Source organism: Vulpes lagopus, chromosome 18 (assembly GCF_018345385.1).
Source record: "Vulpes lagopus strain Blue_001 chromosome 18, ASM1834538v1, whole genome shotgun sequence".
NCBI lineage: Eukaryota > Metazoa > Chordata > Mammalia > Carnivora > Canidae > Vulpes > Vulpes lagopus.
Genome location: NC_054841.1, coordinates 18,432,062 through 18,457,744, shown reverse-complemented (window position 1 = coordinate 18,457,744; position 25,683 = coordinate 18,432,062). Strand labels below are relative to the sequence as shown.

General features: G+C 59.5%; 2 protein-coding genes across 6 annotated transcripts; one reads left to right on the top strand and one right to left on the bottom strand.

The window, feature by feature from the left end:
* Nucleotides 1–726: 726 nt before the first annotated feature.
* Nucleotides 727–17,509, top strand: LPIN3 (lipin 3). Of its 5 annotated transcripts, XM_041732418.1 has the most exons (22): nucleotides 738–856; nucleotides 1,761–1,811; nucleotides 4,423–4,573; nucleotides 4,673–4,872; nucleotides 6,219–6,314; nucleotides 7,319–7,584; nucleotides 7,776–7,868; nucleotides 8,193–8,313; nucleotides 8,472–8,793; nucleotides 9,600–9,699; nucleotides 9,839–9,999; nucleotides 10,420–10,513; nucleotides 10,601–10,670; nucleotides 12,188–12,280; nucleotides 12,357–12,400; nucleotides 13,145–13,283; nucleotides 14,269–14,417; nucleotides 14,597–14,683; nucleotides 15,162–15,314; nucleotides 15,507–15,621; nucleotides 15,714–15,817; nucleotides 15,995–17,509. In XM_041732418.1, exons 4-22 carry the CDS (start codon nucleotides 4,681–4,683, stop codon nucleotides 16,137–16,139), a joined length of 2,544 nt encoding a protein of 847 aa, XP_041588352.1. In that variant the 5' UTR covers nucleotides 738–856; nucleotides 1,761–1,811; nucleotides 4,423–4,573; nucleotides 4,673–4,680; the 3' UTR covers nucleotides 16,140–17,509. The 5 variants fall into 5 exon arrangements, 4 of the variants coding, with proteins under 4 accessions (XP_041588354.1, XP_041588351.1, XP_041588352.1 ...); XM_041732420.1 differs by lacking the exon at nucleotides 1,761–1,811 and having other exon boundaries at nucleotides 727–856; nucleotides 7,319–7,569; XM_041732417.1 differs by lacking the exon at nucleotides 1,761–1,811 and having other exon boundaries at nucleotides 727–856.
* Nucleotides 17,498–23,205, bottom strand: EMILIN3 (elastin microfibril interfacer 3). The gene is made up of 4 exons (XM_041732421.1): nucleotides 22,927–23,205; nucleotides 21,541–21,663; nucleotides 20,157–20,380; nucleotides 17,498–19,880 (listed from the first exon to the last, which is right to left on the bottom strand). The coding sequence occupies exons 1-4, from the start codon at nucleotides 23,088–23,090 to the stop codon at nucleotides 18,088–18,090; spliced, it is 2,304 nt and encodes a 767-aa protein (XP_041588355.1). The 5' UTR covers nucleotides 23,091–23,205; the 3' UTR covers nucleotides 17,498–18,087.
* Between the last annotated feature and the right edge of the window lie 2,478 nt (nucleotides 23,206–25,683).

Genomic DNA, 25,683 nt, shown 5'->3' with positions numbered 1-25,683 from the left:
GTATTGAGCGCGCCGTCGCTCCACCGTGGGTCAGATGGATGCACTGAAGGACCGGGCATTTATTGAGCTCCTGCTGTATGTCAGGCACTGAACTGGGCGCTCGGGTGTCAGGATGAACGCGACCTACTTCCCCAAAGCTCAGCTTCAAATGAGGAGACACACAATAATCAAATAGTCAAGCAAACATGAAATCCCAACTGTGGACTGCGTGAGTCCACATGACTCCAGGCTCCTGTCCAGTCTACGGGGTTTAGTGGAGGGAGGGGGGACGGTCAGGGAAAGTTTGCCCCTGAGGAGGGGGCGTGTGAGCGCCAGGCGGCCCACAAAGTCGTTTCCTGTGATCTCAAAAATCCTACAAGGTGGCTATCCCCTTCGCCAAAGCAGAAAACAGGCTCAGATTGGGGGAAACTCACCCAAGGTCACGCAGCGAACTGGAACCAAAGCCAGGGCGGCCTAAGTCGGCCCGATTCGAAAATCCCCGCTTTTCTGCTGCTCCTGGCAGGGGAGCAGGTGCGGGCCAGCGGGACCGCGCATCCCGCAGCTCCAGGGCGCGGGGCGGGGCCGGGGTGGGGCCTTGAGGCCGGCCCCGCCCCGCCCGTCTGGGTGGAAGGGCGCCCTGGGGCGTGGGGCGGGGAGGGGGCGGGGAGGAGGCGGGGCCTCCCCGGGGGTGGAGCCCGGGCGGATTGGGGCCTGCAGACACCCGCCTCGGCTCGTGGACGGGGCGGAGCCGGGGCCTCACCCGCTCCTAGAGGAGACGGAAGCTCCCCCTGAGCGCGGGGCCGGGGACGCTGGGCGCCGATCCCGTGCACCCAGGCGGCGGCTCCGGGACCCGGAGGTCCAGTGGGCAGCTCCCCAGGTAGGGTTAGCCCCGGCCTGAGAGGAGGTACCCCTCCCGCCGTCTGTCCTGCCATCTGACCCACGCTTCTTCCTGTCCGCGGGCCTGAGCCCATCCCTGCGCATCGGAAGGCAGCTCGGGGGTGGAGGGCCCGGGCTCCCTTTGCCCTTCTCCCTGGCCCAGCCGCTGCGGGACCACGGACATCCAAAATACGGGATCAGGAGAGGAGATGCCAAAACCTCTCAGGGGAGGCTGGCCCAGCTTCACCCCAGCCAGGCTTTGTGACCTTGGGGAGGTCACCCACCCTTTCTGGTACTGAGTATCCTGTGTTGCAAAATAGGGTCTGACCCTTGCCCGCCCTGCAGAGACGGGGTGAGTCAGACATAGTCGCTGTGAAGACTGTTGGGGAGCCAGGGTGGAGCTTTCCCCCTTCCAGGGCTGTAGGAATGGTTGTCTTCCTGCTTCTTCTGGTCGCAGGTGATGAGCTATACCTTCACCCTTCCCCGAATCTGGGAGCCCAGAGAGGCTGAGAGCTCAGGCCCCGGGCAACTTGTTCTGGCTGCCCTGTGGTGGAGCTGTGTGCTGGCCTAGGAGGCCCATGGGTGTTCCCAAAGTGGGCTCTGAGGCTTGGGCACCCTGTGAGTCCCCCCCAGAGTCCACGTGCTCACTTTGCCAACAGTGGGCCACCATCATGCAGGGCCTCAAATGATACTTAAAGAAATCTAACCTCTCAACAGTGGGCAGGGGGAGTGCATTGCAGCCTGACCTGTGGTGCCCTCAGGACCAGCCTGGGTGACTGGGGCTGTCACAATGCCAAAAAGAGATGCTGCTGTTCATAGGTGACATATATGGACATTTACTGTGTGCCACTGCTTTGCATGAATTATCTCATTAATTACTCACATGTCCCCTATCCCCATTTCAGAGGCTGAAACCGAAGCTCAGAGAGGTGAAGTGACTTGCTCAAGGTCATAGCGTAAGTTTCAGGGAGGGAATTAGAACCCAGACAGTCTGGTATCTTAGCCACAGTGTCCTGTTGCCATCCAAGATCTGGGCATCTGGTAGTAACACCTTGACCTAGGACAGCATGAAGAGCAGGAAATTCAGACGACTTGGGAGGGAGGGATCCCACGGGTCCTGAGAGGAATTCAGCTGGCCTGGGTCCCTGGGGGAGAGATGAAGTGTTTGATTTTAAACATGTTAGTTTGGAGGGAAGGTTGGTATAAGGGAGCCAAATAGAGCTCCCTTCTGGAGAAGACCGAAGAAGCAGAGCTGGGTCCTGGGGGAGAGCAGATGCCTTCAGAGATGGGTGCAGATAGAAGAGGGGAGCCCAGGACTTAGCTCACAGGAATCTCCCCAAATACTGAACAGGCCGATGTGCAGGCCATCCCACGTCAGAGGAGCAGGGGGAAGAAGGAATTCTAGGCTGAGGAAGGTTTGAGAAATTGGGGCCTTGTTTCATAAAGGAGAAACTGAGGCTAGCACATGACTTGCTTGAGGATGCCCCACGAGTGGATCAGAGTAGGACCCGGTGCCCCCCAGAGATGGTGTCATCTCTGCCATTCAGCCCTACTACCTCAGTGGCTCTCTACCAGGAGCAATTTTGTTCCCCAGGGGACATCTGACAATGTTTGGAGACAATTTGGTTGTCACAACTGGAGGGAGTGTAATACTGGTATCAGTGGGTGGAGACCAGGAATGCAGTCCCCCCCCCCCCAAAGCAAAAGATTATCCAGCCCCAAATGGCAATGATGCTGAAGTTGAGAAACTCTGTACTAGGTCAAGCCAAGCCTGTCACTACCCACCCCCCGAACCCAGTTCTTTGGCCCTCAGCAGGGCAGATAGCTCAGATCTGAGCCTCCACTTGGGCAGACCTTTGCCCCTACTCCTGGTCTGTCCCTCTCATGCTTGCTCCTTTATTCCTGGAAACTTCTGGAGTCCTCTCTGCTTTTCCTGGGCACAGTGATCTAGAGCCCTGCCCATCATGTGTCCCGGGCTATCTTCCTAGACCTTTATTCACAGAATTGGGTGTGGTAGGGAGGGACCAAAGTGGAAATTTTTAACCTAGCACATAGCTGGTGCTTTGCAGGTAAAAATATTTATTGAATTTGAGTGATAGTTTCAGGGTCCAATAAGCTTCATTTGTATCCCAAGTTTTCATTTTAGCAATTCTAATTGTTTGTGAAGCTCTGCATTTCGAACAAGCCCCCAGGTGATGCCGACACTGCTGGGCCACAGGCCACATTTTGAAGGCACTGCAGGGTTGTGCAGAGGTGGGCTGGAGTGGCTGCTCTCCCTATAGACAACTGTGGTGTGGTTTGGGAACTATGGAATAAAAGGAACCATGATATGGGGTCAGGAAACCAGGATACAAGTCGTCACTCTCCCCTACTCCCTGTCCATCTATGGCCTGTGGATAAGTCACTTAACTTCTTTGAGGAGTGGTCTTGCATGGCAGGTGGTCCTCCAGGGGCTCTGATGCAGGATCTGAGAGATGGGAGTGCCCTGTGGAGGTGGAATGGCCTGGATCCTGGCAGCCAGAGGGGCAGTAGGCCATTGGCCTGGCCAGCAGGGAAGGGGCAAAGAGCTGACACTGGTGGGGCGGGCAGCGTGCCAGCGTGGAAGCAGCTCTCATTATGGCCCTGGCTCTTCTCCACGGCTGCTACAGCCTTCTACTTCTGGCTTACCCAGCTCTGCCTGGTGTGGGAAAGCTGGAGAGACCGGTCTGGCTGGGGGAAGGAGGGGCAGCTTTGATGGGGTCAGGGGCCAGCCCAAGGCCTGAATGTGGGTCTCAGGGCCTGGCCAGCTGAGTCAAGGTCTCAGAAGTTGGGGTCAGGCCTGAGAACTATGGCCTAGAGACTCTGGAGTCAGTGGAGACACTATGGACCATGGATTTAATTCCCGCCTGTTCCAGGAAACTGGAAGGAGTTTGGTATTTGGGGCCATAAACTGGGAGGTCACTCTACCCCCAGCTATAGGAGATGCCCTCCCTCAAACATCTGACCCCAGGAATAGAGCTCGGCAGAGCCTTAGGTACCTGGGATACATCACCCCTGGTTCTCCACAGATCAGCCATGATGGCACAGCAAGGCCCCTTCCGACTCCTAAGACCAGGAAGCAGCAAGCCAGATGAACCCATTTTCCAGATGAAAGAACTGAGACTCTCTCCTCCCTACTTTCTGGGAAGAGATCAGCCTTTAGGGCTGTCACCCATTACCCAACAGAGCCCTGGGCCTAATATATCATGTGGCTGCCCCTCATCACATCAGGGAAGGGTGCTGACCTCCTCCTGTTCCCACAGTTGGGCCAACCCAGTGGTTCATGCTGATGGGTCTGCAGCTACACAGGCCAGGGTTTGGATCCTGGCTCCTCTCCTTAGGAGCTGTGGTCCCGGGCAAATCATTCCATCTCAGCCTCAGCTGGCTTGTCTGTAAACAGTAATAATGACACCTGCCTGGCCAGCCTCGCCGGTTGTTGTGAAGATGCAATGAGCCCTGCCACTGAACACTGTGGTCATTATCATTACTCATGGCATTGAGAGACGCGGGGCACCCCAGATCACCTTACCTGGTGCTCTCATTTAACAGATGTGGAGATCAGCACCTGCAGAAGGACGGCAGCTGCCCGGGGCCCCACAGTAGGCCGGCGGGCGAGCAGGGGCTAGAACCCACACCTGCAGCGCATCTCCCATCCTGTAGCCGCTGCCCGTCTGCAAAGGCGCTCCCAGGGCCACACGCTGTAAGCCTGGGGACCTGGGGGTGGGCCGTCAGGCTGCGGAGCCCCCCCACTGAGGGAGCTGGGCCCGGCCTTCGTCCCAGCACCCCCTCCCTTTGCCAGCACCAGCCATGAACTACGTGGGGCAGCTGGCAGAGACGGTGTTTGGGACCATGAAGGACCTATACCGAGGCCTGAACCCGGCCACCCTGAGCGGTGGCATCGATGTGCTGGTGGTGCAGCAGGTGGACGGCTCCTTCCGCTGCTCGCCCTTCCACGTGCGCTTCGGCAAGCTGGGCGTCCTGCGGTCTCGGGAGAAGGTGGTGAGTGCTGGCCAGCCAGGGCCCGCTGCGGGTGGGCTCTTAAAGCCCAGGCAGTCACTGCGGTCCCTGGAGGGGACCAAGACCTCCCTCAGGTGGGGATCTGTCCTCTGGACAAGCTTCCATTCTTGTGCGCCCTCTTGGCAAGTTTTGGGTTGGTGTGGGGGTTTTGGTCCTAAAGAGCTCCCATTCCCCCTGGGAGGGGCACAGTGGGGCCGTCTTTGGGTGTCCAGCCTGGCTCCAGATTACTGAGACCTTACCTGTTTGTCCTTGGTTAGTCTCTTTACCTGTGCAAATGGACACACTCTCATCTACCTGGTATTGGAGGGGTAATCTGGGAGAATGTGATAGGAGCTGATAACACCGTCACAGGGCCAGGATGTGGGTGGCCCCCAAAAGGTTAGCTTCTCTCCCTTCGGAAAGCTGCACTGTCTTCTCTGGGCCCAGGTGAACACGACAGCTTTTTGTTAGCACTGAGGTCTGAAATATGAAAAGAGGTTCGATGGGTCCAAATCCCTTTCACATTGGGGCCACTGGGAACTTGCTGGAATCCTAACAGGGAAGTGTGAGCTTGTAGGGGACTGTATAGGTAGGTGGTGAAGAGCTGGGGCTGCGGACTCGGAATCTTTGGCTCACAGCCACTCTTGGCCGCCTCCCAATATATTACTTAACACCCCTGGGGTCTCAGTTTCCTCGTCTATAAAGTGGGGGTAGTGGTAGGAGCCACCACACAGTGTTGCTGGAAGTTAAATGGGAGAGTCCAGATAAAACTCTCCATTCAGTGCCTAGGAAATGGTCATTCGTACCCTTGTTTATGTAGTCAGCAGGCACTCTGGGGGTAGGGGACACAGCCGTGACAGGATGGGTCATGTCTTGTTCTGATGGGGTGTGGCAGAGAGAAGAACAGAAACTAAGGCAGACACAAGAATACTGAGACAGTGGCACGTGCAAGAAAGCCCAGAGCGGCTGCCTGGGTGGCTCAGTCGGTTAACTGCCTGCCTTCAGCTCAGATCATGATCCCAGGGTCCTGGGATCAAATCCTGCATCAGGCTCCCTGCTCAGCAAGGAGCCTGCTTCTCCCTCTCCCTCTGCCCCTCCCTCCTGTTCATACTCTCTCTCTTTCAAATAAAGAAATAAAATCTTTTTAAAAAGCCCAGAGAATGGGGAGGTGGGTATGTGTGTACAGAACTCAGTGAAGGCTCTCTGCAAAGGGAAATCTGAGCAGAGCTCCTGAGGGTGGGGAGCAGCGAGGCACACCAGGGGCTGGGGATGGGGGGCAGGGAGGCCAGCAGACTAGACTGTGGGGTGAGAGGCAACGGCGGGGACTCTGCCCCCTCAACCCATTGCAGGTAGACATGGAGATCAATGGGGAGCCTGTGGACTTGCACATGAAGCTGGGGGACAGCGGGGAGGCCTTCTTCGTCCAGGAGCTGGAGAGTGATGATGTAAGTGCCTTGGGGCATCTGCTCCCCCCTGCCATACCCTGAGTAGGACCTTGGGCCCTGTCACCCACCCACCCACCCTTGGGAACACCCTGGCAGCAAGTCTGAAGTGGGGGGATGGGCTAGGGCTGGCACTCCCAACACGCTGTTGGAGCCTGGGTAGAATTGGGAGGAGGGCACCAAAAGCCGATTTCCTTCCCTGGGGAACGTGGGGGAAGGTTTCTCAGAAGACACTGGAGCTGGGCCCCTGGGTGGACTGAAAAGGAGGAGAGTGCTGCTGAATGGCTGGGGGGTCAGGCAGCGGGGAGGCTGGAAAGCATGAGGTGGATTGTTCTGGATCTGGTGCTGGCTCAGTGCAGTTAGAACACGGAAGGGTGAGGGTCAGGGATGAGGAGAAGGGTGTTTCCTAAGGGAGGCAAAACCCAACACAAGGCAGCAGAGGTGTTTAAACACTTTGAGTTTCACAGACTTTAAGTGGGCCCCTATTGTATGCAAGACACTGTGCAGTGGACTCAGATGAGGGAAGGGTCACCCCCACCTCCAGGTGAGCCTGGGAGACAGACATATACACAGCAGATGATGAAATTATATGGTCATGGCAGTGAAGGGGGTTGGAACTGGGGCTGGGGATAGTTAGGGCAAGCTTCCTGGAGGAGGTGATGTCTGGCTGAGTGGTAAAGGGAAAGCAGGTGTGGGCAGAGGAGATGAGTAGCCAAGGCCCAGGGTTCTGCTTGGACAGTGTGGTTCGTGTAGCACCTTGGGCTGCTGTGAACTGCCAGGGGTACATGCAGGCCTAGGACTGGGGCTGCTTCATCTCTGTGAGGGAACGAGGATGCCAGTGGCAGCTGCAAGGCCATGCTGCTGCTGTCTCTGGCCAGCCTCCGTGCCTGTTTCCTGGGCCCCCAAAGGAGCTCACACCTGGGCTCTGGGACCCCTGCAGGGCTCAGAACGATTGGGTGGTGATGGTGCCCCCTACCCAGGCTATAAGCCCCTGGTCTCTTCCACAGGAACACGTGCCTCCCCGTCTCTGCACATCACCCATCCCTTGTGGGGCCCTGTCTGGGTTCCCCTCAGACTCCCAGAGGAGCACAGCCAGTGAGCCTGAGGCTCTCCCTGAGGAGGTGCCCTCCACGGGGCGGAAGAAGAAGCTTCGCAGGAGGAAACCTAGGCGGAAGGAGGACACGGTGGCAGCCAATTCTAGTTCCGAGGAGCTGGAGACGGGCGCTGAGAGTGAGCTGTCCCTGCTGGAAAAGCCAAGGCCAGAACCCCCAGGGTGTGTGCCCACCAGGCAGGGGGCCAAGGTTGTGGAGATGCCAACCAGGGCCCAAGCACCACTTCTGCTGATGCTGTGTGACCCTGGGCAAGGGCCTTGATTTCTCTGGGCTTTACCTCCCCAAGCCCCCGACTGCCCCGTGCCCTGTCTGGGAAGCCCTGACTTATCGGTGACTGTCTATTTCCCTGCAGCACCCCCAGCAGTGTCCAGTCAGAAGGGGAGTCCTCACCGCAAGCCAAAGACATCTACCCCTACTCTGATGGCGAGTGGGGTCCCCAGGCCAGGTGAGAAGTCCAAGATTTCAGAGTGGTTTCTATTTACATTTTCCTGATGAATAGTGACATAGAACATGTTTAACATGTTTACCAGCCATTTCTATGTCTCCTTTGCCAAGTGTTTATTCAAGTCTTTGCTCTTTTTTTTTTTTTTTAAACTAGCCTGCCTCATTATTGTTGGTTTGTAGGAGTCCTTCGTATATTTATACTTTCTGGATCCAACACAGGCATAAATATGTATTATAAATATTTTCTTCCCCCCCAGGCTGGGGGCACTGGGCAGTGGTGGGCGATAGGCTGGCTTGAGGGTCTCTAAGTCCTTGCTTCCTGCAGCCTCCTGCCAGGTGGGCTGACATCCCCTAAGAGTGACTCAGAGCTGGAGCTGCGGACCCCCGAGCCCAGCCCTCCACGAGCTGAGTCCCATATACAGTGGGCCTGGGGGAGGCTGCCGAAGGTGAGTGAGGTGCTTCTGTGTGGGCCTCCCATCCCTGCCTTTCAGGGGCTCTGTGGTCTTCTGCAGGGACCTGAGATGTGGACCCCCAAGGGGTTGTGGGGTGTAGGAGGCAGGACCTGCACTGGCTCACCCCCATCCTCTCACTTGTCTGACTGAAGGTGGCCAAAGCCGAGTGGCCCGAGTCCTCGAAGGTGGCTGATGGCAGTGCCGGGGCAGCCTCTCCTCTTCAGGGGAAGCCCAGCACCCCCTCTGCTTCTGTGTCTGGCGTGGATCCTTCGGGACCCCTTATCCTGCCAACAGGGACTGCTGCTGACCTTCCTCCTACTGATGGGGGGCCTCCCGCTCTGTTGGGTTCCCCTCTCCCCATTCCTGAGACCAAAGAAACCAAGACTCCGAGCCGCAGGGAGGCAGGCCTGCCTCTTCCTTCAAAATCATGGAGCTGGGCCAGCCTGGAGGACCCAGTTTCTGCTGGGAGGAAAGGTGAGTGATGGTTGGACCCTCCCAGGGTTTTCCCTGGTCTCATGTTACCCACTGGGTGGACTCTGGCATTTCAAGCATGTTTTGAGCACCTACTGTGTGCCTGGCACCATGCATGTCACCAGGCCTCACGGGCTCGCAGTCGAGCAAGGGAGAGAGATGAAGGCATGCATAAACAGGGAAGAGCACGTCAGGGGTGACACAGGACAGAATCATTGGTGGGGACGGAGGCTACTTAAATCACATGTACGGGGAAGGCCTCTCTGAGTGGGGGATGCACGAGCTGAGATGCGAACGATGATAAAGTCCCAGCCAAGTGAGGATCAAGGGAAGAGAATTCTGGGTAGAAGGAAGAGCATGTGTCAGGGCCATGAAGTGGGAGGAAGGTTGTATGTCTAGGAAGGGAGGCAGCTGGTGTGTCTTGAGCAAGGCGGGGTTGGGGGAGGAAGCCAGCAAGATGAGCAGATGCTGGATCATTCCTGGCGTCGGAGCTGGGGTTTATCCTAAGAGTGTGGGAAGGTACTAGGACTCACTGTCCAAATCAGTAGCTGCTGGCTAAATATGGCTATGGAAAACTTGGTTAAAATTAGTTGAAATTAAATAACATATAAAATTGCATTTCTCCATCATACCACATTTTCAGCAATAGTGGCATGTGGCCAGCAGTACTGGACAGACAGGGGACGTGTCTATCATCCCAAAAAGTTCTATCAGACAGCGCTGCTTTAGGGTGTTCACAGACTGGGGGACACCTACTGCCCATGCTACTAAGCACATGTTGGCACTACAGGTGTCCCCTCTGCCCTCAGGCTCCATGAAGAGAAGCCAGCACCTGGGCCCCAGTGACATCTATCTGGATGACCTGCCCTCTCTGGATTCTGAGAATGCCGCCCTTTACTTCCCCCGGAGGTACTTGGGTTCTGGGTGCCAGGGTGTCTTGGAATTAGGGTCCGTGGGGCCAGGGTCTGGCTCCCAAGGGCCTGAGAGGGGTGGGCCCCTCCTCGCAGCCTTGTTATATTCATATCACTGTTGGTCCCTCTGCTCCCAGTGACTGTGGACTGGGGCCCAGACGGTGGAGTGCACCCAACAGCCAGAAGCACCTAGGAGACCCCAACCCAGAACAGGAGCCAGAACCCACTCTGGACACGGTAGACATGATAGAGCTGTCCCTGTGTGGTGGCCTAGCTGACAGCCGGGACATTTCCCTGGGTATGTCTGACCAAGGCTGGAGCCCTTCCAAGGGTTGGCACTGAGCCGCAGGGACCTGGGGAGGGCAGGAGGCCCCCAGAGTGGGGGGACGGGGGGCAGCAGAGGTGTAAGGCTAGGCTGGGCACCCTTGCTGTTCTCCTCCCTGTGGGGTCCCATGCAGCCAGCGAGGGCGGGGCCTTCCCATCTAAGAAGCAAACACTTAGCGCTCAGCTGTGACTTACCCTGTGAATCTGGGATGGTGAGTGCCTGGGGTGGGAACAACAGGTGTGAAACACACAGGTGGGGAGGAGCCCTGCTGGCTCCCAGACTCAACCTGCAGGAGGCCCCATTGATAGAATGTGGGGGAGCTGGGTGGGGCTGGGGCAAAAGGTCACGTCAGACGTGTCAGCCTCACTCTGTACTCTCTGCCTCTGTGCCCAGAGAAGTTCAACCAGCACATCGTCTCCTACCAAGACCTCGTCCAAAACCCTGGCCTCCTGGAGCACCCAAACCTGGTGGTGAAAATCAATGAGAAGTGAGTACCAAGACTGAGCCGCTGGCAGCCCCAGGGTCACCCTGCCCTCCCCTGCTGTAGCCCTGACTCCCTGTTCTGTCTCTCCAGGCATTATAACTGGGCTGTAGCTGCTCCCATGATCCTCTCCCTGCAAGCCTTCCAGAGAAACTTGCCCAAGGTAACGGTCTGGGGCTGACTGGCTATGAGACCCACTGTGACAGAGGCAACCCAGGTCCCCTGAAGCCCTGCCCTCCCCTGGCGTCCTGGTGTCGCTGAATCCTATCAGGGTTGGACTTGACTCCCAGGAGCTCAGGGCAAACCAGAGAGGATAATAAGCTTCCACAGGAGGGTTTTAGATCTGAGAGACAAGGCTTGGGAGACCTTACCCTACCCTGAGCCCCTCTCTGGGCTGGGCTGCGGGCCCTTGCATGCTTTATTGGCCTGCATCTGTTGAGTACCTACTGTGTGCTGGGCACAGGCTGGGGACAGTCATGTCGTCCTAGAAAGACGGTTAATCATAAGACAGCCAGATGAATATAAAATTCAGCCATGAATATTGGGAGGGAGAGGCTGGGGTGCTTTAAGAAGCAAAAACAGGGGTTTGCTGAGCAAGTGCCCCCTGGGCAGAGATCTGAAGGATGAGCCATCTGTAAGCAGATGAGGGGCAGGGAACAACGTGCTGATACTCAGAGCTGGGAAGGAACCCAGCCTCTTCAGTCCCTCCCAGAACTTCCACCCTCCCTAACCTGCATCTTCCCCTCCTACCCCACTGGGAGTGGTACAGGGCCCTAATCTGGCCCATTGTTCTTGGATTAATTAGACTCGCCCAAGAACATCACTAACCAGATGTTGACAGTTGGTGCCTCCCTTTGGTGAGGCTCTGTCCTCTGGCTGGCTCTGGGTCTGAGCTAGGACCAGAGCCTGTGGGAAGGAGGAGGGTTACTCTCTCGCTTGGTTCTCCTCACCTCTCCCAGACGGATCTACCATCTGAGGCCCCTGGGAGACTCCCTCAGCCTGTTTCCAGATCAAGGGGGGTATCCTGGCTGACCCACCTCCAGGTCATGTCCTCCCAACTTGGGTTCACCATTCTGTCTGTAGGAAGCTGATACATCTCCTGGGTGGGCCTTGGCCTAGGTTCTTCTGGCCTCCCCCAGGGACTGCCTCACTTGAATCTAATCAGCATCTTCCCAATGTCGTGTTGCCCCCATCAGGCAGTGGTGGTAACACACAGAGAGGGAGGCCATCCATGGGTCAGAGTCACTGACCTTTGGGGTTGGTCTGGGAGATTGAGGGGAGTACTGGCTATAGACTGTTCTTCCTGTTGTCACTTGGTGGTATCATGCAGAGAGTCCTAGATCCTGAGAAACTCCCAAAGCACTGTGTTCAGCTACTCTAGTAGGAATACTGGCCTACAGGATCTGGAGGCCAGGCCAAGGCTGGACTAGAGCTAGGGGGTCAAGGCTGGGGTAGAGTGGGGATGGGGGAGGGTTGACCAGAATGGCCCTTGGTCTCTTCACTTAGCTCCATGAATCATTGCTTGGAATCCCGGGATGGAGACAAAGATGCTTCCCCAGCCTCCAAATGTTGGCAGCGCCTTGCTCTAGCATCAGCCTCAGACTCCGGGTTCATGGGGACAATGAAAGGTAGGTTTTTGTGGTGCAGGAAACAAATGCCACGGTCTTTATCTGCCCACAGAGCACCGTGGACAAACTGGAAAAGGAGAAGATGCCCCGGAAGGGTGGACGGTGGTGGTTTTCCTGGCGACGCAGGGACTTCCCGGCCCAGGAGGTAAAGGCTCATGGTCAAAGGGCATGGTCAGCCCACGCAGGAGGTGGGGCTCACTGGATGTATGTTCTTCCTACAGCGCAGTGCCCAGACGGAGAAAACCACAGCCAGGGAGCAGCAGGGGTGAGCTGGACCTCTTGGCTGGAGCTCTGCAGCTGGAGCCAAGCCTCGGGAAGATCCCTGTGGGGGCAGGGTGGCACTGGCACCTCTCCCCCAGCTATAGTTCTTTGTCACTGCCCAGTGACTTCTGCACCCTTCCTTTTTCTTGAGAAATGTCCCCATTTCACAGATGGGGAAAACTGAGGTCTAGAGATACACCCAAAGTTCCACAGCTAGGAACTGGTGGAGCTGGAACAGGTGTCCAGACTCCTGGCCCAGACAAGGGACTGCTGTCTTAAGGAGGGGTGGGGCCTCCCCTTTTTGCCAGGGTTAGGCTGACCTTGTCTTATTCACCTCTCAAGAAATCAGTACACCCAAGCTTGGGTGGGTGATGGCCAAGAGCAGGTCAGCTAAAGCCAAAGCAGGTGGGATTGGTAATGAACCCTAAGACGCACTGCTCGGTTTTACAGATAAACATCTCCAGGGCTATCTTGGCCATGCTCTGAGGGCCAGGAACACTGGGTCTTACCAGCTCCAGCTCTGCTGGCTTCTTGCTGGGTGTATACTGCTAGCCTGCATCCTTATGCCTGCTACCCCTCTCCAAATGGGCAGATCTGGGTTGGGGGGGAGGTTCTGATCCCCTGGGTAGTCTCTGGAGGGGCATGGCCAAGCCCTAGGTTCCTTGCGGCCTGGGCTCAGAGCTGAACATCCACTGGGAGTGTAGGGCGTTGGCTGGGGAAAGTGGCCTGAGAGCCGGGCTGCCTGCAGGGAGAAGACTGATGTCCTGAGTAGTGAGGATGATGCCCCAGAGAGCCCTGTGATCCTGGAGGCCCCGTCCCTGCCACCCTCACCTCCAGCCTACACTCCCACCTACAAGAAGTCTCTGCGCCTCTCCTCCAATCAGATCGTGAGTGTGTGGGGAGGTGCGTTTGGGCAGGGGGGTGGGGCTGAGATCATGGGGTCCCTGGAGCCTTAAGTTTACCAAAGCCCAGAATCCATCCCCTTGGCAGCCTCCCTAATAGCCTCTCCTTGAAAACCTCCAGGGTCAGGGGCTTACTTCTTTAAGTGCCAACCCCTTTCTCTGTTGGATGCTCTTACTGGAAAAGCCTTCTCTATGTTGTCTAAAGTATCTACCTGTGGTGGGTTGCTGGCTCTGGGTCAGCCCTTGGAGACCACGCTGAAGGAATCAAAGGCTGATGACAGCCCCTCAGATTTTGGCAGTGCCTGCCCCCACGTCCTGTCTTGGAGCTTAGTAACTGGCCCTTAAGTGTGGCTCTGTCGGGGAGGTTCCCAGGGGGGCCAGCCTGGTACAGAGCAGCTACCATCTATACTTGCGTGATACCCACTTTGGGGTCAACCAGGGCCCAATAGCCTTGGTCACTAGGAGTGGCTGAGAGCTGCCCTGATTCTTCTCTATGGAACAAGGACAGGACCAGGTCTCTCTTGGGAGGGATATCACAAGTACACTGGCCCCAGGCAGGAGACCACCTGTGAGGATCTCCAGAAGGTCCCTTCTAGGGAGTGGGGTGTCTCCCTGCCAGGAGCAGTGCCAGCCTTAGGGCTGTCCTGAGAAACCTGGGTGGGACTTGTGGGCCAGACTTTGTCTGTGAGCTTCATCCCAAAGAGGCAGGAAGGGAGGTCAGGGCTCCTGTGTCTGGGCCTATGCAGGCCCCAGCCAGCGCCCCTCACTCCTTCACTCCCGGAGGCCACCCTCTACCCATATGGATGTGTCTGTGTGTGGTTGTCTTGGGTAAATTCAGGCAGGCTCTCTGAGTTGGGAGGAAGAGGGGAATAAGAGGCCTGTGGGGATCAAAGACCATGGTTTGGGGTGGTGGGTGGCAGACACACCAGGCTGTGGCAGGTCACAGCTTCCCCCCTTTGCCTGGCCCCAGCGGCGCCTGAACCTGCAAGAAGGTGCCAATGATGTGGTCTTCAGTGTGACCACCCAGTACCAGGGCACCTGCCGCTGCAGGGCCACCATCTATCTGTGGAAATGGGACGACAAGGTGGTCATCTCGGACATCGACGGGACCATTACCAAGTGAGGCCTGGTTGGCCAGGGGAGAGAGGGCGGGCCTGGGACTGGCCTCCTCTGTGCTGGGGGAAGGGGGACATCAAGAAAGGCCCTCCACCCCAGTGTGCCATCCTGGGGGCTGGGGGTCGTGGAACATGAGGGCTACGTGGGGCTGCCTCGGAGTGACCCCTCTTCTGTGGCTCTAGGTCAGACGCTCTAGGCCACATTTTGCCGCAGCTGGGGAAAGACTGGACACACCAGGGCATCACCAGTCTCTACCACAAAATCCACCTGTGAGTGCCTGGGTTGGGGCAGGGCCCCAGGGAGGGAACAACAGGATGTCTTCTTAGGCCACCGTGGCCTTTGCCCCAGGAAGCCAGGCTTGGGGACCCACAAGGGAATAAACCCCGGGCACGTCCCTGGATGGTCCTCCATTCTCCTGTGAAAGACTTGTCTCCTGTCATCTGGCATTTGAGTCTAACTGCTGGTCTTCATGCTGTAGGGGAGGCCTACAGACTGGCTCAAACCTTTGGCCATCCTGGTCCACCTGGGCCTCGGGATGCTGTCCAAGGCCCTCCTCTCTGGGACAGCAGCTCCTGAGGCCACCTCTCTCAGATGTTCTTGCTAAGTCCCCTCCCTGGAAAGACCTCTGGGTGTGAAGGCCAGAGCCCTGGGGTTGGGCTGAGCTGGTGGAAGCCAAGGGGAGTAGGGCGGGGATGGGGAGTGGCTGGTCTCTGATGGCTCCGTGCCACTCCTCTCCCCCACCCCTAGAAATGGGTACAAGTTCCTGTACTGCTCTGCGCGGGCCATCGGCATGGCAGACCTCACCAAGGGTTACCTGCGCTGGGTGAGCGAGCGGGGCTTTGGCCTCCCCAAGGGCCCCATCCTGCTGTCTCCCAGCAGCCTCTTCTCCGCCCTCCACAGGTAACCACCCCTACGGGGTACAAGCCCAGGGGCCCTTGTGGGGAGTGCAGGCTCACTGCAGCTCCGGCCTGGCCAACATCAGGCCTTGCTGGGGTGTCAGTTGAGTCTGACCCCGAGTCACCTGACCCTACCATCCTCTGATTGCTGCCCCTCCTCGGTTCCCTTTCCTGCCCATGGCCCCGGCTGCTCCAGGGAGGTGATTGAGAAGAAACCAGAGGTGTTCAAAATTGCCTGCCTGAGTGACATCCAGCAGCTGTTCCTGCCCAACAGACAGCCCTTCTATGCTGCCTTCGGAAACAGGCCCAACGTGAGTGTGTCCCCTCCCCACAGGCTGGGCTGCCTCCTCCCTGTCTCCCAGCCCACCTGGATGTCCTGTCTGTCCCTCCCTGTTCTCCATAGGATGTCACTGCCTACCGGCAGGTGGGCCTCCCAGAATCTCGCATCTTCACGGTCAATCCCCGGGGAGAGCTCATTCAGGAACTTGTGAAGAACCACAAATCCACGTGAGGCCAGACCCTGCCATGTGTCCCCCGTACCCTCCCAAGTCTTCATGCCTCAGCCTCTCTCTGGGCCTCGATTGCACCCTGGGCTCCCAGGCAGGATGCAGTCTCTGCCTGCTGGGCTGGGGGCTGGGGCCTGGTGGCAGCACAGGCTCACCGCTGACCCTGTTTGGCCCACAGGTACGAACGCCTAGGTGAGGTGGTTGAGCTCGTCTTCCCTCCTGTGGGCCGTGGCCCCAGCACAGACCTGGCCCACCCTGAATACAGCAACTTCTGCTACTGGCGGGAGCCACTGGTTCCTGTGGACCTCGATGCCCTGGCCTGAACCAGCCCCAGCCGCCCCCTCCTTCCTGGCCCAGAACTGACGGGGTGTCCCAGGGAACGGGAGCCAGACCCCTGAAGAGGAGGAGGGGGCTGAGAGCTGGTTGGCAGCCACAGATGCCCTTCCTCCTCCCTGTCCTGTCTCCTGCCTTTGCCAGCTGTTCTGCAGGAGTGGGGCAGCTGCCCCAGGCCTCAGCGTAGCTCTGGCTTGTAGCAATTAAATGATTGTCACTTGGGCCCTTGCAGGATTCTCCATGCCCTTGACCTGTCTGTCCCTGTCACCCTGTACATTGCCTCGACTCCTGATGGGACAGAGAGGTCTGTGAGGCTTAGAATCTATACGTACAGGAGAGGGTGGCTAAGCAGCATGGGGGCAGCGTGGACCATACCCTCTGCAGCCAGACCCTTCCCTAACCCTGGCCCCCTCCCGCAGCCCTTGAGCAAGACTTCACTGCTCTCCCCAGTACCCCAGTACCTCATCACACCCCAACCCTGGATTCTCAGACATCAAGGGATGGGGGCATGACTGTGGCTCCCACCTGGCCTAGCCTATACCTGGCTGCTGCTCCTGTTCCTCTGGGCACCGCCCCTGAGGACACAGCCTCAGACCTTGCCAGGACGGGTGGTGGTGACCTGCCCACTCTCCCTGGATTTTGCTGGTTGATTCAGGGCCCCTGTGGCTGCGGAGTGAGCTCTTGCCCAAGAGGCTGCAGGAAGCTGGGCTGGCAGCCCACTGCAGCCTTCCAGCCTACTGTCCTTGGGGAATAAAATTCCTTTAGACGAGCTAAAAGCTTTAATCCAGGCCGGCCCTCCCCCAACAGCACCACAGTGGAGGGATGAAACCAGAAGGCAGGGCTACAGAGACCTGGAATGTAGCACAGGAGGGCCTGTGCTGCCGTGGGTAAACTGAGGCCAGGAGCCTCAGCAGAGCTGGGCATCAGGGTCTCTGGGAACTCTGCAGGCTGGATGAACCCTGCATGTTCAAGTGGCGTTGTACTTGAATATCTCACCACCTAGTGAACTTCCAGGTGGGGCTGGGGTTTTGCTAGGATGCTGGAAACTAGGCCCTTCTCTCCCCTGGCCTCCTGTGCAGAGTCTGGCCTCAATTGGGCCATGGTGTCTACAAGGGCTACTCCAGAGAGAGGCCCTGACCTGGGGATGGGGACAGGGGCAGGCAGGATTTTCCCCCAATGGAGAGGAGTCGGGGGTATGGGGACCAGAGGCTATGAAGCATCTTTGGGAAAAAGAAGAGGATAAATTGAGGAGGGTCTCTAAACACATGGTCTGGACCTGTCCTTTGCTCAGGGAATCTACAGCTGCCTAAGCCCTCACTTGAGGGGAGGGTCCAAAGGAATAAAAAGAACTCTCAGCTGAGTCTTTGTGTTTCTGTTCGGTCTGGAAGGACGGGGGTGGGGGGTGGAAATCTCTGGTCCTTGGTTCAGAAACTATCCACAAAGCTGCCAGGTATGAGGACAGTGCCAGTGGGTGCCACCTTCCTGCAGAAACTGAGCCCAGATGGCTAGGGAGAGAGGTCAAGGGGACGAGGGAACCGGAAGCCTCCCCAGGCTGGGGGCTATTGCCCAGGGACAGAGGAAGATGTGGATAGGCCGCCGTGTGGGACTGGACCTGCGGGCCTCTGTAGAGGTGATGACCCTGTATGTCTGCAGAAGAACAATGCAGACCGGACTGTGAGGTCCCTTAGGTCCGCCCTGGCCTTCAGGCATGATGTCCTTGCCTTGACCGTGATCCTGAGTCGTCCAGTTGGTACGAGTGTTGATTTTCATGGCTGGGATAGTCCTGTGGAGCTGGACCAAGGCTAGTCTTTCCGTGGCCTCTGAAGTGGCATCCATGCCGGCCAGGGAGAGGCTGGGAGGCACTGTTGGGCAAGGCTGGGCTCTGGAGGGACACCCCCAGGGTTGGTGAGATCCAGGGTTAGGTCCTCTCTGACCCGCCTAGTCGGCTTGCCGGGGCCGCACCTGCTCGGCCAGCTGGGCCCGGCAGTCCAGGAGGTCATCCCGGAGGCGGGCGATGTCCTGTGCGTGCTGAGCCAGCGTGCGATTCAGCTGGTCCACGTAGCCCCACAGGCCTTCCCTGGGCCTGAGTGACTCAGTGGGCAAGCTGTCCAGGCCCGCGGCCAGTAGGCCCAGCCTCCCACACGCACCCTCCACTTGAGCCACCCGCTGGTCAAAGTGGCCCACCACGTGCCGCAGTTCCTGGGCCGTGTCCTGGCAGCGGCTCAGCCCGCCGGCCACATCGGCCATGCCAGCCTTGAGTCGCTCCAGCTCCCCCCTCAGGCTCAGGACCTGCCTGTGGCCAGCCTGCAGCCGAGAGCCTTGGCTGCTGACCTGTTCCTGGATGGCGTGAACCTCGGCCTCCACCTTGCGTTCCCGCTCGTCCAGGGACGAGTTGGCGGCCAAGAAGGCATCAGAGTACTGGCTGACGGAGTCGCTGAGGCCCGTGAGTGACTTGCTCACAGAGTTCAGGTTGACCTTGAGCAGAGTGATCTCGCCTTGAAGTGAGCTGCCTGTCGCTTCGGCCAGCTGCTCCTGGACCTCGGCCACGGTGCCGTTGAGCTGCCGGAGCAGGGCGGCGTGGCCGGCCACCTGGCGCAGGAGGGCCTCACTCCGGCTCTGCCAGGCCTTCACCTCCGCCGCCAGGTTGTCCAGGATGGCTGAGGTGGTGCTGGGGGCGCACGAGGTCTCCAGGGAAACCAGCCGCTGCTCCAACACCGCCAGCTCCGTCTGCACCAGGGGCCGGGCTGGCCTGCCCGGTGGGGGTGGCGCGCCGTGGTGGCTGAGCTCCCCGGCCAGCGCCGCCAGGCGCTCCTCTAGGCTCCGCACCCGCTCTTCCAGCGTGGTCCTGAAGCCCCCCGCCTCCCAGCCACGCTCCTCCATCCCCAGGCAGCAGCCTCGCATCCCGCCCTCCGTCCCATTGAGGGTCTCCAGGCCCTCCAGAAGCCCATCCACACCCCCCTCGAGCATGGCAGCAGAGAGCCGCTCGAGCTCATCCGTGGTGAGGGGGCCATGGCCCCTCTGAGCCTCAGCGACCGCCCGCAGGTTCCTCTCGAGGTTGTCCACGCGGGCACTGATCAAGGCCAGCCGGCTGCAGCAGCTGCTCCCGCCGGCCACGCTCAGACCCTGCAGCCTGGTCCCGAGCTGTGACAGCTCCCGGCGCAGGGCCAGCTCCCGGCCGTCCAGGCTCTGGTGCAGCCGCTGGCTGGCCGCCTGGCCCTCCTCGCACTGCTGCCGCACCTCCTGCACCCGCAGGTCGCACGTGCTCTGGACGCCCTGCAGTCTCTGCTCGAAGCCATCCAGCAGGCTCCCCCAGAGGCGCTGCAGCCGCCGGTCCACGTACTCGTCCAGCAGCGCCAGGGAAGTGAGCGGAGACGGAGGGGCCTCCCGCAGCTGCTGGAGGTGAGCCTCGTGGCCGAGGGCCAGCCCATGCACCTCGTCCAGCAGCTGCACCTTGGTCCGGAGCGTGTTGCTCACCTCTGTCACCTTGCTCAAGATCTCGTCAAGGGGGGGTGGGAGCGGCCCTCCAGCTCTGTCTCTGGGCTTCACAAACCCCTCGGAGATGACCCCGAAGCCCACAGGGGCGACTGGGGCCCTGGGACCTCCAGTCATCTTGTTGGGGTCCTCGTGGCTGGCCACCAGGCCACTGAGGGTACCATATGCTTGTGCCAGGCGCTGGACATCACCTTCTAGGCGTTCCAGCCGCTCACCGAACAGCCCTGGGCCTTTCCTTCCTGGGAAAGAGGAGGAGAGAACCCCAGGGGCATCACTGGCCTGCCTCCCTCAGCCTGTCCCGTTGCCAGGCCACTGGAGAGTTTCTGTTCTAAGCTGACCTTCCCACTGAGCATAGCTCTCTCAGCTTTGGGAAGGCCTCTGGGAGCTCTGCGTCAAGCCCAGCATGAGATGCGCCCTTCCCAGCCCTGCTGGAGCTCAGCCCGCCTTGGTCAGCCCCCTCCCCGCTACCCCCAAGAAACCCGACCACCTGGTAGGGTCTCCACGGGCAAACTCACCATAGGGGCTGGGGGCCACTCTGCTAGAAGAAGGGGCCTGGGGCCCTGGGCCCAGCTGCCCTGAGGGAATCTGGGGCTCAGGCTCTGGCTGGGCTGGGGTGGCCCCGTGGTCCGTCAGGTGCTCGGGGCAGCCTTCTCCAGTGAGGCCAGGGCAGCACCGCCAGGCAAGGTCCGTCACTGTCTTGTAGCCAACCTTGTATCTGGGCCTGAGCACTGTTCGGTACCTGGGCCAGCGAGGGGGAGAGGGCAGGGCCCTGTACCTGAGGGCTGAGGCTCCTGCCTCCTGGCGTAAGAGCTGGATTATCTGCCCCCCACCACACCGCTGCCAAAGCTTTTCTTTTTTCTGTGCACAAAGTGACAGGGCGGTAGGGAGGAGGCAGGCCTTGCAGAGGGTCAGAGAAAGGGTAAGGAGCAGGAGCAGGAGCAGGAGCAGGTGCAGGTGCAGCTCCACCCCATCCTGTTTGCTTGGAGAGAACACTAGCAAAGATTTAGCCCCAATGTCCCCAAGCCACTGGATCCCCCTGTAGCTCATACTGCCATCAGAAATTCCACTCTGCCTTTGGTGGTACGTCAAAGAATCTGGACACAGCCTCAGCCCCTTCCCTATGGGTGTGTGAGGGGATGCTGCCCCGGGGCCAGGGTGGGCAGCCCTTCTCAGTGAGCTGGGGCCACTCTTGGCTCTCATCGGTCCCCTTCGTTCTCTCCCCTCCTCCCTAGCCTACTCTGGTAACTCAGCTCTGGCCACCCAGGCTGGTGGGGTAGCACCTCAGATTCTGAGCACAGGTGGGAAGGCCCAGGGGTGCAGAGCAGGGCCCACCAGCGCCTCTCCTTCCCCTGCTCAGCCACGTGCTTATTCACCCACTGACACACTGGAGCAAATGTGATTGTTTTCAGACACACATGTGAACCACTCCAAGTGCAGACCTGTGCATCACACCTGTGCAGCATCCTACGTATCCTCGCGCAGCCCCGTCTGTCTGGCCTGAGCCCCTGCAACCTGGCTGCCATCCGCACACCCTTGGCCTGCCTTCTCCACACCCCTCCCTGGGTCTTCCTGGGGTCCCTTTGGCATCCACCATCGTCAGTATGACCCTCTTGCCCTCTCTGTTCACGTCTAACGCTCTTTGACTCTGCTGCTTCTTCCTTGCCTTGGTCTGGGTCTCTTCTGGGCACCCTCCCCTGGTCCCCCTGTGGACCCTAACCTGAGCCTGCCGGGTCGCCTCCCTGGCCCCCTCCAGTCAGCCTGCATGGGAGCTGAGGGAATAAGCTCTTCGGAGTCCAAGGAGTTACAACCCCGGGTGGCACTGGCTGCAGCCCTGGGAGGAAGGCAGGCCTGGGGCTTGTGCTCAACAGTCCTGGGTGGGTGCGATGGGGATGCACTCACATGATTGTCCCCGGGCACTTCGGCCCCCATCCACACTGTCGATATTCGGCCTTCACGTAGCTGTCTGCTCCCTCCTGTAGGACACAGGTCACATTCCTGTGCACCACGTAGGCACAGAGGGCCCTGCAAGGGGAACGGCATCCCTGGAATATCTGGCCTGAGCCAGGCCCATTGAGGCTCCTATATCTGCCTTCCCCATCTATGGGCCTCCCCAGGGGACAGACACCCAGATCCGCATCTCTCTTGTGTCTCTTCTCCTTGTTCCTGGGAGCCAGGGCCAGACCTAGGGTTTAGACTCATGGCTGATTGGTCTGATCCCAGGCTTCCCAGTGGGTTCGTTACTGGGCTAAGCACCGTAGTGAGCCAGGAGCAGCCCTTCCTGTGGTCTGACCTCCGCCCTTCTTACCTGGAGAAAGAGGCCCACCCTGGATTCCTCAACAAGGGCCTTGGCACATTCTCATCCCCTCCTCCAACTCCTTCACTGGCTCTCAGCTCTTTCTTGGCATTTAAGGCTTCTGAGATCCCAACTTTGTGCTTGACTACCTTTGAGACCACACTTCTCATCCCCCCTCCCCTGACTCCCTGGGAAACGCATGCCACCTTGCAGCTCCCGGCCTGCATCTTTGCTCTGGTTTCTCATTCTCTGATGCTTCTTGTGCGGCCTTCTCCAGGAAGCCTGCTCTGATGGGCCAGGCCCACTGAATGTCAGCTATGGGCTGAGCGTGCTCCTACAGAAGTCAGCCAGCACCCCAGGTGGAGCCCCTAACTCACCTGACTGGGGGCCGTTCCCCAGCCACTTGCTACTGGAAGCAGGAGGCTGAGGCTGGGGCCAGGGCAGGAGCCACGCTCACAGGGTACAAGGGTACAAGGGCCTGGGAGGTGGCCGCCTGGCATAAGCCAGCCACACGCGGGCTGCTGTTGGGCTCTGGAGCCGAGCGCGGGCCCAGGACCCGGGCACCCCCACCAGTTCTGTGGCCCAGACGCGCCGGGGCTTCCAAGGGGGGCTGGGATCAGGCTGCCGGGAGGGGCCGCCGCGCGCGCTGGGCTCCATCACCTACCTGGCGGGCCGGGGCGAGGAGGGCGGCCGGCGTGTGCCTCGCGCCCCCCCCCACCTGGTCCCCGCGCCGGGCGTCTGCACACAGCGCAGCTGGAAAATGTTACTCCGCTGGAAAGGTTTCCGCGGGCACTGCCAGGTTCCAGCCGCCGCGCCAGGCCCCCTTTCTCGCCAGCCCCGCGGCCTCCCGGGGCGTGGGGCGCCCGCGCTCGGTCCCGGCCCCGGGCGCCGGTGCTCTCCGCGGGCCCCGCGCGGTCGGGCAGGTGGGAGCGCCGCCCGGGCCCCCGCCCCCGCCCCCGCCCCCGCCCCCGCCCGGCGCGGCCCGCGCTTACTTGTGCGGCCCCGGGCGCAGCCGCGGGCGCCATCCGGTCGTGTAGAGGCTGTAGCGGGGGGCGCCCGGCGGCGCGGGCCGAGCGAGCAGCGGGGTGCCCTTGGCCTGCGCCCCCGACAGCAGCGCGGCGACGGCGCACAGCCACACCGGCAGGCGGCGGCCCATCGCGCCCGCGGCTGTCACCTGGCCCGGGGGGGTGCCCGGTCCGGCCGCCGCGCGCCCTCCCGCCCGGTCCCGCCGCCGCCCGCGCTCCCCGGAGCTCGCCGGCCCCGCCGCCTGGCGCTTCGCGGCCGCTGGTCCCGCCGAGTGGCCGGCGCTGCTCGCGCCTGGGGCCGCCGAGGGAGGCGGGAGGCGGGAGGCGGGCTCTGCGCGGATTAGCATAGAGTTGGGGCCGCGCCGCTCGCCTCCGCCGGCCCCCTGCCGGCCGCCGCCCCCCCCAGCTCCGAGCCCACGCCCGAGGGCCGCCCGCCAGCGGGAGGTGCAGGAGGGGGAGCCCCGGGGGGCGGGGCGCAGGCCTCCACCCGGGCCGCCGCCAGAGGGGGCGCTCTCGGACCGGCCCGCGGCGCACGCGGGCTCCGAGCCGTGCCAGCTGCGAGACCAGGCCCGGGCTCTGGAGTTGACACCACCGTGCTTGGGCGCACCCGCGCCACACCTCTGCAGCCGCCGCCTTGGAGCAGGCCCCGGAGGGCCGCCGTCGGCTAGCTGCGCCTGCTCGCACCGCCGGCGGAGGTGACCAGGGCAGCTGAGAACCAACTGTGCTGAGCCCTCCCCGGGGTGGGGGGCGCCCCCTAACCTCTCCCTGCTCACCAGCCCTCCTCAGTGGCCAGGCCGTCCCTCTGGTTCTCTGCCTCTTTTAGGTACGGGCTTCCAGGAGCGCCAGACACCCGTCACCCGTCACCTCTCCAGCCCCGCAGCAGAGGCTCTGCTCGTCCTTGTGTAACTAAAGCATTTAGCCCGCTGGACCACGGCACACTGGCTTTGTATTAGCCACCCCTCAAGATGGTCAAAGACAACCTTCAGGTGTTTCTCACCAGGAGCTGCTGTTGAGAAAGGCTTCAGCTGTGTTTCCCAAGCTTGGGACATTGACTCTTGGACCCCAAGAGCTGGCCTTGAGGGTCATTCTCATTCGACATCATCTTGTTGGCTTTCTAACCTGCAAAAAGCTTCTTGAATCCCAACTCTGTTATCCCACGGGGTGGCATCTCTTCCTGGCTTTGTCTCATCTGCACAGGTGACCGAAGCCTTCTGTCTTTACACAACTAGGTGACTGGTGTGTGGAAGTCAAAGAACTCTTGACTACTGGAGAGACCTTCCTCCAACCTGAGATGTAAATCCACACACTCTTGGTAGAGTGATGATATAAAGAGGTCAGAGGGGGACAGCTCTGAGATGTACATCTGTGCCCCCTGCCCATTCCCAGCCATAATGGCTTGTGGGTCCCTGAGGGGAGAAGCAGACACCTGACCAGAGTGGGCTGACTGTTCCCCTTGGAACACAGGCTGAGGGGACTCAGCTTCCAGGAGGGGAATTGCCTGGTATATTTGTTTCCTAGGGCTGCTGTACCAAATTATCCCAAACTTGGTGGCTTGAGACAATAGAAATTTACTCTCCTCCAGGTCTGGAGTCTAGAAGTCTGAAATCAAGGTTGTCAACAGGGCCATACTCCCTCCAGACTCTAAGGAGGAATTCTTTGCCTTTTTCAGCTTCTGCTGGCTCCATGCATTCCTTGGCGTGGAGCTGCCTCACTGCATCATCTGCTCTGTCTTCACAAGGCCTTCTAACTTGTGTCTCTGTGTCCTCTCCTCTTCTTATAAGGACACCAGTCATTGAATTTAGGGCCCAGTCTAACCAATATGACCACATCTTAACTAGTTACATCTGCAGAGACCCTTTTTCCAAGTAAGGTCACATTCTAAGGTTCAGGGTGGACATTAATTTGGGGGGAGTACTATTCAGTCCACAGTGGGGTCCCTGAGGACTGGTGCAGGGACAGACCATGGCCTACTGTATCCATAGCTATGAGGGACTTACACAAAGTCTACACAAGAGTTTGCCAGAGGAGAGTAGGGCCGAGTCCAGGGGCTATGGTGCCCCGGGAGAGGTTCAGGAGGAGCCATTTGGTACTTGGCTTCCTCTGTCTGCTTCCAATGACCCACCTCACTTGAGCTAGCTCCAATGGGTTTCTGATGCCTGCAAATGACGTCTAAGACAGCCTTTCATCCTCTGCCACAAATCCAATGAACGTGCTTTTCCATTCTCCAGCCTTTAATAGAGATGTCCATCTGCTGGGGGGAGGGTACATGGGATCCATAACATGCTCTTGACCTTGTAACCACTGGATTTCCACTTCTCAGAAAGTGAGAAACATCTGGGTGGGACATGAACAGAACCAGGCCCCTCACCCCGGGCTGGGTTCCGACTGCCTGGCTGCCCTCCTCCCCAGCCCCTACCCCTGACATGCTACAGAAGCTGTGATCCTTTTCCAGGGGGCTCCAGCCCTGCCTCTCACTCCCTACCCAGCTCAGCTGCGGGGCCCATGACTCGGAGGGAGGAGGCTGGACCCAGTCTGAACTTGGAAAGTCTATATAACAGGGGCTGAAAGGACAGTTGGACCCCACTTCCCCCCTTCCCAGGTGGCTGACATCAAACAACCTCATTAGCCAGAACAGTTTCGGGAACCACCCCCAGGGCCCCATCCTGGGGGGGAGGAATGAGCGGAGGACATTTGTGGAGGGGCTGGAGGGGAGGCCATCCACGG

Coding starts and splice junctions, on each gene's coding strand:
- LPIN3 (XM_041732417.1), top strand. CDS start 4,681: ATGAACTACGTGGGGCAGCTGGCAGAGACGGTGTTTGGGACCATGAAG. Junction 8,314..8,471: donor CCTGGGGGAGGCTGCCGAAG/GTGAGTGAGGTG, acceptor GTCTGACTGAAG/GTGGCCAAAGCCGAGTGGCC. Junction 12,401..13,144: donor ACAGCCAGGGAGCAGCAGGG/GTGAGCTGGACC, acceptor GGCTGCCTGCAG/GGAGAAGACTGATGTCCTGA.
- EMILIN3 (XM_041732421.1), bottom strand. CDS start 23,090: ATGGGCCGCCGCCTGCCGGTGTGGCTGTGCGCCGTCGCCGCGCTGCTG. Junction 21,664..22,926: donor CTGCGCCCGGGGCCGCACAA/GTAAGCGCGGGC, acceptor TTCCCCTTGCAG/GGCCCTCTGTGCCTACGTGG. Junction 20,381..21,540: donor AAGTGCCCGGGGACAATCAT/GTGAGTGCATCC, acceptor TCGCTGGCCCAG/GTACCGAACAGTGCTCAGGC.